Consider the following 16,973-nt stretch of genomic DNA (forward strand, 5'->3'; position numbering starts at 1 on the left):
AAAAAAAAAAAAAAAAAATTCACAAAGATGGACATTTTGGAATATAATTTACATAAAATCCAAAAGTGATATTCTCTGACAGATTACATGTATGCTTCTTACCATCTCCATCTGGCAACCAATGGCTTCCAAAAGTGCTGAATCTTGAACAATATTTAACATTGCCCCTGCAACAACAACAAAGCAGTATTTTATATAAAATACACAAGAACACTAAAATGGCTAAAACATTTTATATGATTAATAGTAGAGATAAGAATATAATTTTGGTTGAGCATTCCTGAAATACCCATGAAAGTACAGTTGGCTCTTAAACAACATGAGCTTAAACTGTACATGTGCAGGTGGTTTTTTGTTGTTGTTGTTGTTGTTTTTTAAATAGAGACGGGGTTTCACTGTGTTAGCCAGGATGGTCTTGATCTCCTGACCTCGTGATTCACCCACCTTGGCCTCCCAAAGTGCTGGGATTACAGGCGTGAGTCATTGCGCCCGGCCCATATGCAGGTTTCTTCAATAAACATGTTACAAAGCTTTTTGGAAATCTGTGACAATTTGAAAAAACTCCCAAACTTCATAGCCTAGAAATATTAAAAAAAAAAAAAAAAAAAAATGGCCAGGCACAGTGGCTCATGCCTATAATCCCAGCACTTGGGGAGGCCAAGGTGGGGCGGGAGGTCAAGAGTTTGAGACTAGCCTGGTCAACATGGTGGAACCCCATCTCTACTAAAAATTACAAAAATTAGCCAGGCGTGGTGGTGTGCACCTGTAATCTCAGCTACACAGGAGGCCGAGGCAGAAGAATTGCTTGAACCTGGGAGGTGGAGGTTGCAGTGAGCCGAGACTGCACCACTGCACTCCAGCTTGGACAACAGAGTCAGACTTCATCCCAAAAAGAAAGAAGAAAAAAAAAAAAGAGAGAGAGAAAGAACAGAAATATTTAAAAAATTATAAAAAGTTAAAATTGGCTGGACATACTAGCTCAAGCCTGTAATCCTAGCACTTTGGGAGGCCGAGTCAGGAGGATTGCCTGAAGTCCTAGGAGTCTGAAACCAGAGTGGGCAACAAAGCAAGACTCTGTCTCTAAAAATAAATAAAAAATAAAAAGCTAAAATTTATCAAAAAACTTACGTACACAAACACTTACAGACCATACATGATGCCATTTGCAGTCCAGAGAAATGTAAACAAAGTTGCAGTATTAAATAACTGCATAAAATTAACTGTAGTACATACTGTACTACTGCAATCATTTTGTAGCCTCCTCCTGTTGTTACTGGGGTGAGCTCAAGTGTTAATGAGTATCCTGCTTAAAATACAATGTGATGTTAACCATCTCCATGTGAGTAGTTCATCTCTCTCATAGACTGAATACTGCAGTATCCATGGTTCTCACATATTTTCATCATGTTTACTGCAACACCATGAACCCTGACTAACACCATGGGACCAATAAGAAGTGCCACTAGTGATGCTGGAAGTGCTCCCAAGAAGCAGAGAAAAGTCATGACATTACAAGAAAAAGCTGAGTGGCTTGATATGTACTGTATATTGGGGTCTACAGCTGCAACTGTCCAACAGTTGAGACGATTTATCTTATAAACAATTTATGGTATCAATAAATATAGTACTAAAAATATGTTTTCCCTTCCTTATGATTTTCCTTTTTTTGAGACGGAGTCTCACTCTGTCACCCAGGCTGGAGCCCGGTGGCATGATCTCAGCGCACTGCAACCTCCACCTCCCGGGTTCAAGTGAATCTCTGCCTCAGCCTCTGAGTAGCCGGGATTACAGGCGCCCACCACCATGCCTGGCTTTTTTCTTTTTTTTTTTTGGTATTTTTAGTAGAGATGGGGTGTCACCATCTTAGCCAGGCTGGTCTTGAACTCCTGACCTCATGATCCACCCACCTCCCACCGGCCTCCCAAAGTGCTGGGATTATAGGCATGAGCCACCACCACGCCCAGCCTTTTTTTTTTGTTTTTTTTGGAGACGAAGTTTTGTTCTTATTGCCCAGGCTGGAGTGCAACGGCATGATCTCAGCTCACTGTAACCTCTGCCTCCCGGGTTCAAGCATTTTCCTACCTCAGTCTCCCAAGTAGCTGAGATTACAGGCATGTGCTACCACACCCTGTTAATTTTTGTATTTTTAGTAGAGACGGGGTTTTACCATGTTGGCCAGGGCAGTCTCGTGAGCCACCCGCCTCGGCTTCCCAAAGTGCTGAGATTACACCATGTATTTCTTAATAAAATATTCTTTTCTCCAGCATACTTTATTGTAAAAATTCAGTATATATTAATAATATTCATAAAATACAAAATATATGTTAATCAACTGTTTATTAGTGAGGTTTCTGGTCAATAGCAGGCTATTTTTAGGGAATCAAAAAGTTATATGTGGACCTCAACAGCTCAGGGAGTTGGCAAAAAACTCCATTTGTGAGTCTAGAAAACTGTGTCCACAATTAATGGCTTTTGAGACTTATGAAACCCTAAAAGACTTTTTGCCCAGCTACAGACAATTCCAGTCACCTATTAATTAGGTGTCTCTGGATAAATATGGTTCTTGGCCATTGTGACCCATCTCTTCAGGATCTCTCTCTCTCTCAGTTTTGGAGGCCTTTTAGAAACCATTTCAAGGATTGTGTTCCTGTTGGAAGGACATACACCCCACCTCCTCAGGGGCATGAGGGTTTAAACGGAATGTCTGATCCCACTTTTGAACAGATAAAATCTAAGATGCTGGGAAGAAGCCTAATTCTTGTCTTGCTAATGAAGAGAAGAAAGCAAGCCTCTAACCACTGCCAAGGTCAAAGCATTCTCAGAGATCAATTGCTCCATAAGTAGGGAGTTCTAACTGCCACCCAGGTTTGTGGGCTGGGATGGTATTTGCATTCACATGGTTCAGTGGGTACTCCTGTTATGTGGCTGAGGAAAGCCCTACTTTCCTAAGAGCTTCCACTGTCAAGGGTGGTGATCTCAATACCCAGGGTTGCACTTCAGTGGCACTGAGACACAGAAGCAACAATTGAAAACCTTTTGCTTTCAAATGTAATACATTGCTGTTTACCCAATTTGAACATCAGATTAGAGGAAGAAAAGAAGAATTCCTCTGTTCATCAGGGTCTCTCTGAAGATTTTCAGGGAGATAAGACTGTTTGTCCCTTAGTGCTAACAATAGATCTGTCAATCAACAAATACCTTATATTTTGAAAAACATGTAAAAAGGGGGGAGTTCAAGCATTTAAACAAACATAATAATTTCAGGTTCTGTGCTGTGAAAAAAATGATGAAATAAGATCATCTTTAGTCAAGTCTGTTAGGGAAGCTCTCTCTAAGAAGATGATGAAGAAAAGCTAAACAAAAATCTAGGGAAAGAACATCCCAGCAGGAGGGATACAAAGAAAGGTTCTGAAGAAATCATGAGCTACTATGTTCGAGAGAAAAAGGACTAGGAGGAAAGTACAGACCGACGAGACCTGTAAGTAACGGGCAGGAGGAAGAGGAAGAGGCAGGAAGAAGAGGAAGAGGCAGGAGAACGAGGAAGAGGCAGGAGAAAGAGAAAGAGGCAGGAGAAAGGAGGGCAGGAAGAAAGGAGGAAAGAAGAGAGGGATGGGAAGGAGAGGCAAAGAGTGGAGAAAGGAGAGAAGGGAGAAGAGAAAGAAAAGCAAAAGCACAAATAAAATGGCCAACCAAGACAACTGTAACACTTTACTTCCCTCATCTCACCGCGTTAAATTTTCTTACATTAAAAAACTAACTGTTTCAGAATTAGTAGAGCTGATTCAGAGTAAGTAGAGCTACATTAGGTTTAGGCTCCGGTCACTGACTGCCGCCTCCTCATCAGGCCTGCAGTCAACAGTACTGGGTTTCACTTACAACATAATGTGTGAATACAAACCTAATATCATTTGGGTGTTGTTGGGGTCCGTTTCTGTTTGCAAGGCACCTATTAATATATTCACAAGTCTCAACTTCAGGGACAGAAAAGTTATTGGTTTATCATAAGATGAGCTGTCATCGTTACTAAACTTTCCTTCCAGGACCACCTATGGAAAAAACAAATAATATTTAACATCAGCTGTTGCAGCTCATGATGCCCATGCGGGAATAGCCAGAGTGGAGGAACAGATCAGTCTAATGAGAAAGGCTTTCAGTCTAATATTAGCCACTGTGCTAACTCTGTCACTAACACTCAATATGTTAATAGATGTCCTCAGCCTGTAACTGCTTGAAAACTGGTAGAAAAACTGACAGAGAAAAAAAAAAAAACAACAAATCACAAGTCAACTTTGTTAATTCACTTGAAATAACTTGAGTGAAATAACTTGAGTTGAAAAATAAAACATCCCCTGTTCCATTTTTAACATTCAATTTGACTTAAATTAGTACACAAAACAGAATATAGAATATAAAAAAACTTTAACAAAACATTACCTCAGATTTGACTGTGCCAAAATGATGAGGGAGGGGCAACAAAGAAAGTAGGATATTAATGGAGGATCTTCGCAATTCTGTTGGATTTACATAGCTTTTGAATTTTGAGAGCTCTCTGTCAAAAAATAAAAATATATTAGTATTTTTGAACTCAAGTACATTAGCTACTGCCAAATACATATAATGCCAATTTTTCCAAATCCAAGTATTGTGTATATGTGTATTGTGTATTTCTAAGTTAAACTGTTAGTGAATTAAACTAGAAGTTGATCGATTTCTTTATCTAAAATGTAAGGCCTACTCTACAAAGGTAAGACCTCTGTGTTGGAGTTGTTCTCACCCGCCTAGACCAGGCCAAAAACAATTCAACAAGCCCACAGACAAATCAGAACTGAAGGAGTTCAGGGATGAGGTGCGTTTGGACACACTACACTCATTAAATGTGGCCTGAGTTCTCTTGGACTATGAAGATGACTGGACAGGATACATTAGGAAACTGGGGAGGAAGCACCAACAGACCAGGCCAAATCAGACAGTTGATATAACAGCAGAGAATGATAGCTTACCTGTCAGGCAAAATGGTTTCAAGAGCTGAAATAAAGTAAGGAACCACAACATCAATCCCTTTCAAGTCACAGCAGAACAAAGGAGGAGAGTTTAGAATAACGCTGGCCAAGACAGGGTGGCACACATAATCATTTATCTGCAAACCTTGAATTAAAAGCATGTAAAATCTAGGAAAGCAAGAAAAAAATTTTAAACAAACTGCTAATCAAAAGTTTTCATAATTATTATTTGCTACATAGTTATCTGAAAGTCTATTTCCACTCTTCACTATTTTTACCCTTTAAAGAAAGGGCATTATTGGAATTACTGGAGTTTACTAGAATTTTATCCTTTAAAAGTTATTACTGGAATTATTGGAATTTTACCCTTTAAAGGGTATTACTGGAATTAAAACAATTCTGAATTATATACACTAAGACCCAAATCATCTTTCTTAATGAAGAAAGAAAAACCATTCATGTCTATTGCACCTTCTCAAACTTTGAGTCTTGCAACTCAAAGTTCTAGGGGCCTGCAAATAAGGCAATCAGAACAAAACAAAACAATAGGCTGCAGTACTTTTCAATAAACTGCGGGAATTGTTGAGTTAAATTCTGTAACAGAAAAATGTTGCAACATTTAGTAATTCCTAGGGAAAAAAAGTATGTTTTCATTTTTGTCCCTTCCCCATTAATTTTGGGGGGACAATGAAAGAAACCTACATTTGATCTTCTGTATTCATCATGAAGGTCACCTGAATAAGATTCCTTTTAGGAATATGCCTGAATATACCTTAGTTTTTAACTCCACCCCCAAACTCTAATCAACTTACTAAGCATTCAATCTCCCATTACTCAAGAGCAACTATACTGTTGTACTCTTCTACTGTGAGGTGAGTTTCTCTTCTCTGTAAAACTCTTCAGAAACAACTTCATCACCTACTGGTTACTACTTAACCCATTTCAATCTCTCTCCCTAGAACTCAACTAAAACCATACTAGCAAATAACCAATGGGCTCTCGACTGCCAAATCCAAGAGACATGACTAATTCTTAACTCACTCTGCCTTTTGAAAGCATTCAACCCTTTGACTACTCCCTTCTCTCCTTGTGCTTCCCTGATTTCTACGACCATTTTCTTTCACACGTCCTCTTACTCTACCTGCCTCCTAATGATGGTGTTCCTCAGTCTTATAACTTTAGTTCTGGAAGCTCTCTCTTTTACTAACCTGATTTTAAACACTTCTTAAGTCACTAAATATAATCAAATCATTCTAACCCACACCTCTCAACTGAACTCCAGATCTGTTAGCCAAAAGCTTACTGGATATCTGGATGTCTACTGATTACTATGGTACTTCTGTGCACAATATCTAGCACAAAGTAGGACTTAATAAATATTTGTTGATAAATATCCCATAGGCACTTCAAATTCAATCGATTCAAAACTAAACTGATCACTTGCCCTCTCATGATCTATTGTTTTGGTTTGTCCTACTACCACCCATTCAGTCTTATGGCTCAGTCAGAAAGCTCATGGTGATAGCGTTCTCCCCTACTACTAGAGTACCATTTAGGATATCTCCCCAGCCCAGAGTTCCTGAGAAACGTGCCCCCACAACAAGGGGGTGAGCTCCAACACCCTTATGTGACCCACCTACACAACTGTAGCTGACTAGACCAGAGACAGGCAGATTAATTAGATCCTCCTTCCCAGGAGTCTATAATTAAAATTCAGAGATACTAATTGGCCCTGATGGTCACCTAGACCAAGGCCATGAAAACTGGGTACTTTTTATTTATTTATTTATTTTTGAGACAGAGTCTCACTCTGCTGCCCAGGATGGAGTGCAGTGGCACAATCTCGGCTCACTGCAGCCCCTGCCTCCTGGGTTCAAGCGATTCTTCTGCCTCAGTTTCCTGAGTAGCTGGGACTACAGGGGAGTGCCATCACGCCCGGCTAATGAAAACTGGGAACTCAGAAGCACACTACAATATGAGAAAATGATCTGCAGAGATGAGAAGAATGAAGCAGTTCTGGGAGACCAGGAAGACAGAGAGAGAGGAATAAAGTTGTTTCGGTCCTTGAGTATCTGCTCTTCATGAGGTCATTGCATTTTCTGACCTTATAATTTAATAAATATAACTAGCTTCTCACGACTTATTCTCCTTTTACTTAAGTCAGATTGAGAAGGCTTCTGTTGCTTAAAGCCAAGTGCCTATAGTTAAGATAACCCTGCCTAGTTGCCTGTATATACCATTCTTTTTCATATTCATAAGATTCTGTACTTAGTTCCCTCTGATAGGGTCAGTTTAATTCTACCTCCTGAGAACCTAACAAGTATGCAGATATCTAAATACTCTGTTGATATTAACCTCACTTCTGCACCTGTGTGAATGATCAGTAAAGGAAGGCAAAACAGTGTCAAGATGAACGGGAGGCCATTATGAGTTAGTTTAGGAGAAAAGCAACAAGGTCTAAAGTATAATGGTAGATAGAGTGAAAAGAGCGATCAGAAAGATGTTAAGGAGCAGAAAGGCGGGAGTTGGCTGATCAGCTAAAGATACAGAAGAAGAGGATTCTAAAATGACTCTTCGTTTCTGCCCTAAGCAACTGAATGGATGGCAGAGGCATTAACAAAGATGGCTGAAGCCATAGATTTGGAGAAGATGACCCTAACCAACTTCCTAACACAGTCTAAACACTAACCATCCTTTAAAACTCCAGCATAATCATTCAATCCTCCGTAACTCTTTCCTGAATCCCCTGGAGTAAATAAATGTGCACTGCTTCTTCCCCTGAATGCCCACAGCACATTATCTGTGCCTCTCCCATCAACATCCTATTCCTGTTGATCATCGTTTACGTGTGCACATGGCTTTGTTTGTGGCTCTGCCCAGAAAATAAGCTCCTTGGAAGCAGGATTTACAGCTGACTTATTTCTGGACTGCCTACATGCAAATACTGTGCTAAAAATTTGTTAACAAATTATTGTGGTCCTTAAATCGCTCCATATTAAAAAGATTCAAATAAGATGACATAAATAGCACTTCTAAAACAAAAAAGGTGTTAAGGGTCTTTACCAAATCAGACGAGACAGGTAAAATGAAAGATTTCAGGCAAATGTCGATCACTTACAGACATCTGTAGGTATTTCTGACCAACATTCACTCATCGGTTCAGTCGGCCAAGCAACGCTACAATGGCTCCACTATCAAAACTATATAAATGAAAAAACAAACAAAAATTCCAAGACCTGGATAAATAAGCTGGCAGAATCTCTTCTCCAGTCTTCTTGCTACAAAAAATCCTACACAGTGTCCCACAAGCCTCAGCTCTTCCTGCTTCATAGTTATCAGGAAATTCACTTGCATCAAACATAGGATTGGAAACCATGGTGTCTGTGGACATTTGTGACCCTTTCCGTCGAAACTCCATGCTAGCTTGTGTTGTAATGGCTGGGGAGAGAAAAGGAGGGTTTTATTATATTTGCAATATGCCAAGTAGGCTCATGGGACCCTGGACACAAAGATCAAATGTTGGTGTCATTAAATAGCTACTTGAATCCAATAAGTGCTTTTGTTTAGCAACTATGTCTTAATGTTTTTAAAAAGGGCTCTCTGAAATCTTCTTTGAAAATAGGTTACAATTAATTTACAGTGGCATTGTCAGTTTAACAGATTGTACAAGAAGCATTTTTCAACTGAATTTTTGATCAGCAGAGTACATTTGTATATATCTGTATCCACATACAGATATATAATACAGAATTTGGCTTTTCTATTATTTCTTTTCTGTTTTTTCTTCCCCCTACAGAATGATGCTTAAACGTTAAGAAAAATAGCTACTGCAATTTACACATTACCCTAGATGGACATCCTAATTAAATGGGCAACCCTATACCAGTCTGTATACTTTAGGGAGAGGGCAAAGTAAGGATGAGAAGTGGGCAGGGAGAAAAAGAGACCATTCCCACAACCCACCCAACTCCAAAACACACACCAAAGAATCGCTCAACCAAGCAAAATGAGAATGAATTTTAACAACCACAGACAGCAGCTAACTTGAGGCTGATAAATCAGAAAATTGGATTGATAAAAAAGATTATCATGGTCATTCGTTATCACTGAAACAGAAGCCCTTTGAAAGTTGCTTTTATTTTTAACAAAAGATTTCACAGTGTATTGAAAATCACTCTGAAATCTTTTATTACTCTATATGAAATGCTTAAATTATTTTATAATAGATTTAATAGAATGCAGAGTCAAGCATAAATCTTTATGCAACTTCCCATGAGCCATTTTTAGTCCTGAATAAGCTATCCAGCAATAATACATTTGAAAAACACTACATGCAGAATGCATACAAATCAAACACTAAATCTGTATAAAAATAAGCTTAAAGCTTTAAAAAAAAAAAAAAAAAAGCCAAAACACAGTTAGTGCAAAGTCCTGGAATTCATGACATGACCAGACTAGTATACAGAAATAATGGGACTGATTCAGGCAGATTAATTTGCTTTTGCCAACAATCTTCCCCATTCAAAACACAGAAAAGTATTTTTCTTCCCAAGTGCAAGAACTACAAGAGACAATGACAATCAAATTTTTAATGGAATTATGAAAAAAATAAAAACATGACTGCAATTAAGGAGAAGCTTCTGGTTCCTACTTACAAGATTTATAAGAAAGAAGAATTTGGATAAAAGATGCTGCAAGATAATAGAAATAAATGGAAACAAATCAAAGGACAGTAGTAATTATAAAATACTTTAAAGATGGTGAAATTTTACAATAAATTAAGAAGCTTTTTAGCTTTTTAAAAGTTAAATTAAAAGCTTTACGATACCACAAGCTAGTTCAAAAACATAGGAAATTGTGCATTCAGGTCCAAAATTATGATTTTTGTATCATGCAAAACAATGAACGAAGAAAATTACACAACTACAAAGAATTGAGGTTTTGAAGTGCCCATAACGTGCATTAAAATTTTAGTTCATTAACCCTTCCCAGCTCAATGTTACTTTTACAAAGCACAGTGTACTGTCATGTAAATCTAAAGCTAACCAGTTCAAAGAAGCAAATACTTTAAGTTAGAGGTGAACTGCATGGCAGAATTCCTTGATGGCAGCCAGTACTTAAAAACAGTTAATATACCCAAGCCTCCCACCAGACTTGAGACCTCAAGATTGGCACCTAGCATTCTAACCCCTTTAACTATTTGGATATCTCGTATCTCCTGGGTAATGTAACAGCCTTTATCATCTCTGAACACAATGAGGAGAAAAGGAGCTTCTATCCTCTCCCCAGCAAGGAAAAATTTTAAAGTAAGATGTTGTTCATATATGATTTGAAGTCTGGTTTTTATCTTCGGGTGCAAGAGGGTGAGCAAAGCTGTTACAAACTCCTTGGAGAGCAAAAAGATCTGTAAGTTCCCTTTAAGCAAGCCCACCAACCAAGCAGCAGGTTGAGCCATTCTAGATTCACGGATTTCAGTGTCAACAGCTCTATAGCCAAAAGTTACATTGTAAGAATTACATCTTAACAAAAATAAAAAAGAAAAACAGGACTGATTCATTCGAGAGAATGCAAATTAATAAATATAAACATGGTACAGAAAACTCAAAATATAAGGTACACGAACATAAAGACAAACATAACCCAAAAGTCGTCTTTTAAAAGTTTTCACTTATTGTAAGTAAGCACATTTACCTATCCCAGAAGCACTACTTTCAATCTGTGAATAAAATTATAATATGAAAATGGCAGAATATAAAGTGTCTGAATTTGAACAAAATAAAGCAAGCAAAGATATCCCTAAACTCAAACATGGCATTCTCAAATTATATTCCTAGAAATCTTTATATTCACAATTTTTCTAAATTAAAGATTTGTAAGAACATTCGAAATAATTACATGTGTATAATGTTCACAGACATAGACCCTGGTTCTGAGATGATAATAATAGCTAAGAATTATAATAACAGCTAAGAAATCATTTCTAAGAGAAAGCAGAGACCCTTCTGGCCATTGTATTAGTTTTATCCTTGGAATTAACAGTCTCCCTAGAGATACATCAACTAATGTAAGTAGACATCTTTTTGTCTTATTTCCAACCCCAACAGAAGAGTGCTTTCTTACCAAACAACCAATACACTCATTAATGCATATATCACAGTACCTTGCCCATGATAATAGCAGCTCAATAAATGTTAGCCATTGTCATTTTTCAGCTAAGACATATTATAAACATTCAAAATGCTGCACTACCCCACCCATCCATCCTGCACCCTATGCCAAATATAATGGTTAAGATGACAAAAAAAAAAAAAAACACCAGCTCTTATTTAGACAGTTTCCTTTTTATAATAAAATCTAAATGAAGATATCAGGATTGAGTTATTAATTCTCCACCAATCAATCTTATTAAGTTAAAGAGCAAGTAGTATTTCTGAAAGTGTGCCCTTGAAATAAAGTTCTCTAGACTAAAAATCTGAGAGGTTATAGTAGTACAGTGTGAAGCAAACATTTTCTGATGCTTACATGTACTAATGAGTGAATGGCTGTCAAAATTGAAGAAAACACTTCTTGTAATGTAAATTTCCAGTTCGAATTTTTAATTCTTTATATAAATTGTATTATCCTGGCTGACATGAAGGGAACTTCCAGGTCACCTACTGAAAGAAATCTGATTCATCAAAATGTGGCTAACCTTAAGTATGTCTAATAAAACCAGACAAAAGGCCAAACCTCATAGAACATACATAAAAAGAACAGGGAGGAAAACTTCTAAAGTTCTGTTACTTCAGCTGGAAGGGGTTAAGCACAAGACATTGCTTGATCAGAAACAGAGAGCTTTTTAAGATACATATTAATCTTGCAGGTAGGAAAGACTAAAAAGAAAAAGAAAAAGGAAAAGGAAAAAAGTGGTAACATATTTGAGTAATATTTACCAGTCATGCTGCTGTCTCTGTTTATCCCATTATGAAGTTTACAGTGAACAAATGCTGCATCAAATAACCATGATCCAAAGAGATTCAAGATGCTGTTAACCTTTGGTCTCCGAGGGGCAGGCAGTGGCCGGGGTTCTGAACTAGTCTGGTTTGGACTTGACAGAGGAGAGGTGGAAGACGTCTGGTGCTGAACTTTAGAGGCATGAGCAGTACTAACCTATTAGACGAACACAGGAACACACCCATACCAATGAAAAGTTTGAGAAAACAGTACTTTATAAAAAGAATGGCAGATTAAAAAGCCAACCTTATATAGCTTAACAATGGTGATATAAACTCTTACTGTGCTTGTCTTCATGGTGGCCTTATTCACAGTAACAGCCCGGTGCCTCCGGTTATGTGGTGGGGTGGTATTGACAGCAGCACTTTGAGGCATACTTAATCTATTCACGGGTGTTGGGGGAGCACTGTCTGATCGGGGTCTAGAAATACCTTAAAAAAAAAAAAAGGCAAACGAAATTATTCTTCATATGTCAAAATATGTGATCAGAAAATTTTTCCCAGCAACATAGTGAAGGCTTGGGACACATAGACTATAGCAGAGATTGCTAGCTGCCTCTCAGTATCTATTCACTGTTTCTTCCTGAGTAACAGAACACAAACTTTAGCTGGACATGGCTACCCAGAAAAAAAATGACTCAATTTTCAAGCTCCCTTTGCACCTAGATGTGGCCATATTTTGACCATAAAGAAGTTGGTGACTGTTGGGTAGGTCTTCTAAGAGATCTTAAAGGACCAATTATATGCAGACTCTCCTTCCTAATTCCTGGACAGGATGTTTGGAACTCACTCAACCATCATGGCCCATGAGGCACTGTGCAAAGAATAGAGAGCCACCAGATGGAAGGGCTTTGGATACCCTGCTGGTGATGAAACCATTATACTGGCCCTGTACAGTCTAGCCCTAGATTTAACATATGTGAAAATAAGCTGTCTTGTTTGTATTAGGATTTTTGGTTGTTAAGTGGCAGCCAAACTTAATCAGAGCTAACATATTAACTGTACGTTAATAAGCATTTTAGAAAATGACAGATATTATAAATCACTGCCTTTCAACAGGTTAAAAATTTGACTTTTCATGTATCTAAAATAAATGTGAAAAACAGCTTAAAAGAATGTCTCACTAAAGGTATAATTTTGCTTTTTAAAGATATACACGAGAATGGTCCCAAATGCATTTTCATCTGTATTTTCTTGGATAGCTAGTATGCACGAACACTCTTTTCTTTTGCAATCATTTACTCTTATCCTTTGTCCACTGATCTACTAGCTTAATTCTTGTTCTTAGCACCTTGTTTGATGTATCAGGTGGGTGCAAAAGGAATTGCAGTTTTGGCCACATTAAATGGCAAAAACTGCAATTACTTTTGCACCAACCTAAATATTTACATAAAAACGATAACCCTCTGGCTATTTTATTTGTTGCAAATAATTTTTCTTCGCTTGTTATTTGTCATCAAATCTGTTCATCTTTTCCTTTGGATGTTTTCTAATAACTCATAGGGTTAGCCTCTAGAGTTATCTAAATGAAGCTCTTCATACATCTAGCAACATACACAAAATTCACCTAAGAATGCATCCACCAGACAGCTGATTCCACGCATGGCACGAAAAAATATTTGAGGCAGATGTTTAAGGCAGGGATACTGATTCAATTCTTGTGGCATTCCGCTCACATTCAAGAACTGTTCCTGAAATTTGGGAGTAGAGCTTATAATAGCTGGGTTACTCAAATCCACAGGATTACTATTAAAAGAGAGAAAAGAATTAATCACAAATTTAGAAATTTCTATAGCAATAAAATACATGTAATCTAATTTAAGAACAGGACTGTTTGTGCCTATTTCTTTGATTCAGAGAAGAGACTGATTTGTATTTAATGGGTTAGTGATTCAAATATCAACACTTCTTCACAGAAGATCTGCAGTGTGGTTACATGAACATTGCCTATTCAGAGCATGAGAATCAAAGTAAGACTAGAAAAAGTTTTAATTTTTTAAGAGTATACATGGACACTTTTTCTAATATGTTTAGAATTAAGCAATAGAAGATGGACATGGTGGCACGTGCCTATGGTCCCAGCTACTCAGAAGGCTGAGGCAGATCACTTGAGCCCACGATTTCAAGGCCGAGGCTGCAGTGAGCTATGATCATGCCAATGCACTCCAGCCTGAGCAACACAGCAACACACCATCTCAGGAAAAAAAAAAAAAAAGAAAGAAAGAAAAAAAAATTAAGCAATGGAATGGTAAAGCTATGTCAACAAGAAGTCCAAGGAGAAAATTTTACTTTAGTATTAACATTTCCAATTAAAAAAAAACAAAACTATATTTGAAAATCAGGATTAGTGTTATAGTTTTATGCTGTGTTCATGTGTAGGTACTAAAGCCATACATTTCAAAACAAGGTATTTGTGTTTATTACATTTTATGTACAGTTTGAAATATTTCCATTAAAACAGATTACAATTTTTCACTCAAATGGTTTGCTTAGCATTCCATTAAGAAGGCTCTCCAATTCAAAGTAATACTGATAATCTAAAGCCGGTAAACAGAATTTCCACTACCTACAAGGCAAAAGAACTAGCTGAGAAATAGGAATCAGTGATCTATACATGCTCTGCCTTTGAAAACCTCTTTTTCCACCCACCAAAAGAATTTCAAGTAACTGTAATTGGGGAAAGGGGAATGTGTATGCATGTAAGAAAAATGGGCTTCCAAGCATACTGTTTCCACAGAACTGTACTAGTCCATCAAGTAAGACAGAGGAGGGGAGATTCGTCGCTACTAGCAGTGCCTGCTGGGGGCTGTAGTTCAACTCTTCAGAAATTAGAAGAAGAAGGAGTAAAGCTGAAATGGAACTACACCTAAGTCCAGCAGAGTTTGGTTAAATTCATGTCTACGACACATCAAAAACTGGAGAGAGAAAGGTTCATACCAGTTTCTCCAAAGGTAAACCAGGAATGATTTACTGGCACCCAAATATTTAGAGAACAGATTCAAGAAAGTAAGTGAAACTTGAAATGAGAATGGGTAACAAAGGATACGAAAAACTAAAAGAAACTGCATTTCGGCAGTTCCAAATGCCCTGTGTACCTGATGCATTTGGGGAACCTGTTAAAAATCCAGATTTTACCTAAATTTACTGAAACAATCTCCAGATGGGGCCTAAAGGGCAGGTGGGCATACACAAGTCCAAAGACAAGTATTTGAGAACAGTATGGGAAACAAAAATGAAAAATTTTTTTTGTTTTCCTGGAAAAAGATGAATCACTAACATACAACACAAAATATTGATGCCTATCTCCCCATCATATACAACCTTCATCCTAGGAAATTTGCCAACAATCACAAATAATCACAATCATAAATAATCCTCATGACCTGCCACTCGCAGCTTATTTAAGAAAGGAGGTAAAATTGTCCTAAAGGAGGTATCCAGATGTCTGCCATAGACCTAATTAATGAAGATAATTTGATCCAATTTTCCCTTTGGAGAAACTAAGCAAAGGGAAAGCCCCCATGAACTGAAAGGACAAGCACTGAAGTCAAGCAGTATCACAGCTATTTACACCACTGGGCAGTTATCAACAGACTGCATGTCCCCCTCTCAAAGGCACGAGGGAACAGGGACTCAGGAGGAAGCCTGCTGGAGAAAGAGAACAATGCGCATGCACAAGAAAATCAAAAAAGCAAAGAGAAGCAAATGACAGTGATTTGTCCCGAGTCTGCCTTGATTCCTCCCCAACATGAGAAAGGGTTGCTCACTGCTTCACAGAGCCTGGTAAGACTGCTCTGTCTTCACATAATCTCTTTTTCTCACCTGCATTTGCTTAAGCAGGCTCCTATTTTTGCCATCAAAAATAACTCTAACTAAAGTACCACAGTCAGCTCAAGAAGAATATCTAAGAACTACCTCTAAAAAAGACTCTAGAACTAGAGTTTTGTTGTTCATTTATTTCAAACTTTTAAGGAACATAAAACTTTGACACAACAGACCATAAAAAAGGATAGGAAGTTTTCCTATCCAATTCATCAAAAGATAGAACTACAGACAATTCAGAAAAACATTAAAAGAAAAGCATTCCATAACCAAGCAAAACTTTTCTTTCAGGAATGATAGATGGTTCAACATTGGGAAATTAATATTTCACATCAACAGATGAAAGAAGAAAAACCACTTAATTGCTTAAATGGATCCAAAAATATTATTTGAAACAATTCAGTACTACTCCTGACTTTATTTATATTTTAATTTTATTTATTTATTTTTTGAGACAGTCTTGCTCTGTTGCCCAGGCTACAGTGCAGTGGTATGATCTTGGCTCACTGCAAATCTGCCTCCCAGGTTCAAGCAATTCTTGTTCCTCAGCCTCCTGAGCAGCTAGGATTACAGGTGCACCACTATACTTGACTAATTTGTTTTTTGTTTTTGTTTTTTTTTGAGATGGAGTCTCGCTCTGTCGCCTGGCCTGGAGTGCAACCTCTGCTTCCCGGTTCAAGTGATTCTCCTGCCTCAGCCTCCCAAGTAGCAGGGATTACAGGCATGCACCACCACACCCAGCTAATTTTTGTATTTTTAGTAGAGACAGGGTTTCACCATGTTGGCCAGGCTGGTCTCGAACTCCTGACCTCAAGGGATCCACCCACCTCGGCCTCCCAAAGTGCTGGGATTACAGGAGTGAGCAACCACGCCCAGCCCGTTTTTTGTATTTTTAGTAGAGATGGGTTTCACCATGTTGCCCAGGCTGGTCTCGAACTCCTAAGCTTGCCATTCGCATTGGCCTCCCAAAGTGCTATTATTACAGGCGTGAGTCACCATGCCCAGCCTTTATTTTCAAAAATTTTTAATTGCTGGCCAGATGTGGTGGCTCAAGCCTATAATCCCAGCACTCTGGGAGGCTGAGGCAGGCGGATCACAAGGTCAGGAGATTGAGACCATCCTGGCTAACACAGTGAAACCCCGTCTCTACTAAAAAATA

At 38.0% G+C, this 16,973-nt stretch overlaps 1 protein-coding gene across 1 annotated transcript in view; it reads right to left on the reverse strand.

The window, feature by feature from the left end:
* RALGAPB (Ral GTPase activating protein, beta subunit (non-catalytic)) overlaps positions 1 to 16,973 on the reverse strand; it is a 107,657-nt gene that overhangs the window by 44,929 nt on the left and 45,755 nt on the right. The window contains exons 7-14 of the mRNA XM_011929208.1: positions 13,560 to 13,738; positions 12,276 to 12,424; positions 11,933 to 12,149; positions 8,237 to 8,438; positions 5,001 to 5,168; positions 4,435 to 4,549; positions 3,899 to 4,046; positions 103 to 167 (exon numbers count right to left, since the gene is read on the reverse strand). Coding sequence (XP_011784598.1) covers positions 103 to 167; positions 3,899 to 4,046; positions 4,435 to 4,549; positions 5,001 to 5,168; positions 8,237 to 8,438; positions 11,933 to 12,149; positions 12,276 to 12,424; positions 13,560 to 13,738 — 1,243 coding nt within the window. The remainder of the gene's footprint in view (positions 1 to 102; positions 168 to 3,898; positions 4,047 to 4,434; positions 4,550 to 5,000; positions 5,169 to 8,236; positions 8,439 to 11,932; positions 12,150 to 12,275; positions 12,425 to 13,559; positions 13,739 to 16,973) is intronic.

Source organism: Colobus angolensis, unplaced genomic scaffold (genome assembly GCF_000951035.1).
Source record: "Colobus angolensis palliatus isolate OR3802 unplaced genomic scaffold, Cang.pa_1.0 Scaffold8, whole genome shotgun sequence".
Classification (NCBI taxonomy): domain Eukaryota; kingdom Metazoa; phylum Chordata; class Mammalia; order Primates; family Cercopithecidae; genus Colobus; species Colobus angolensis.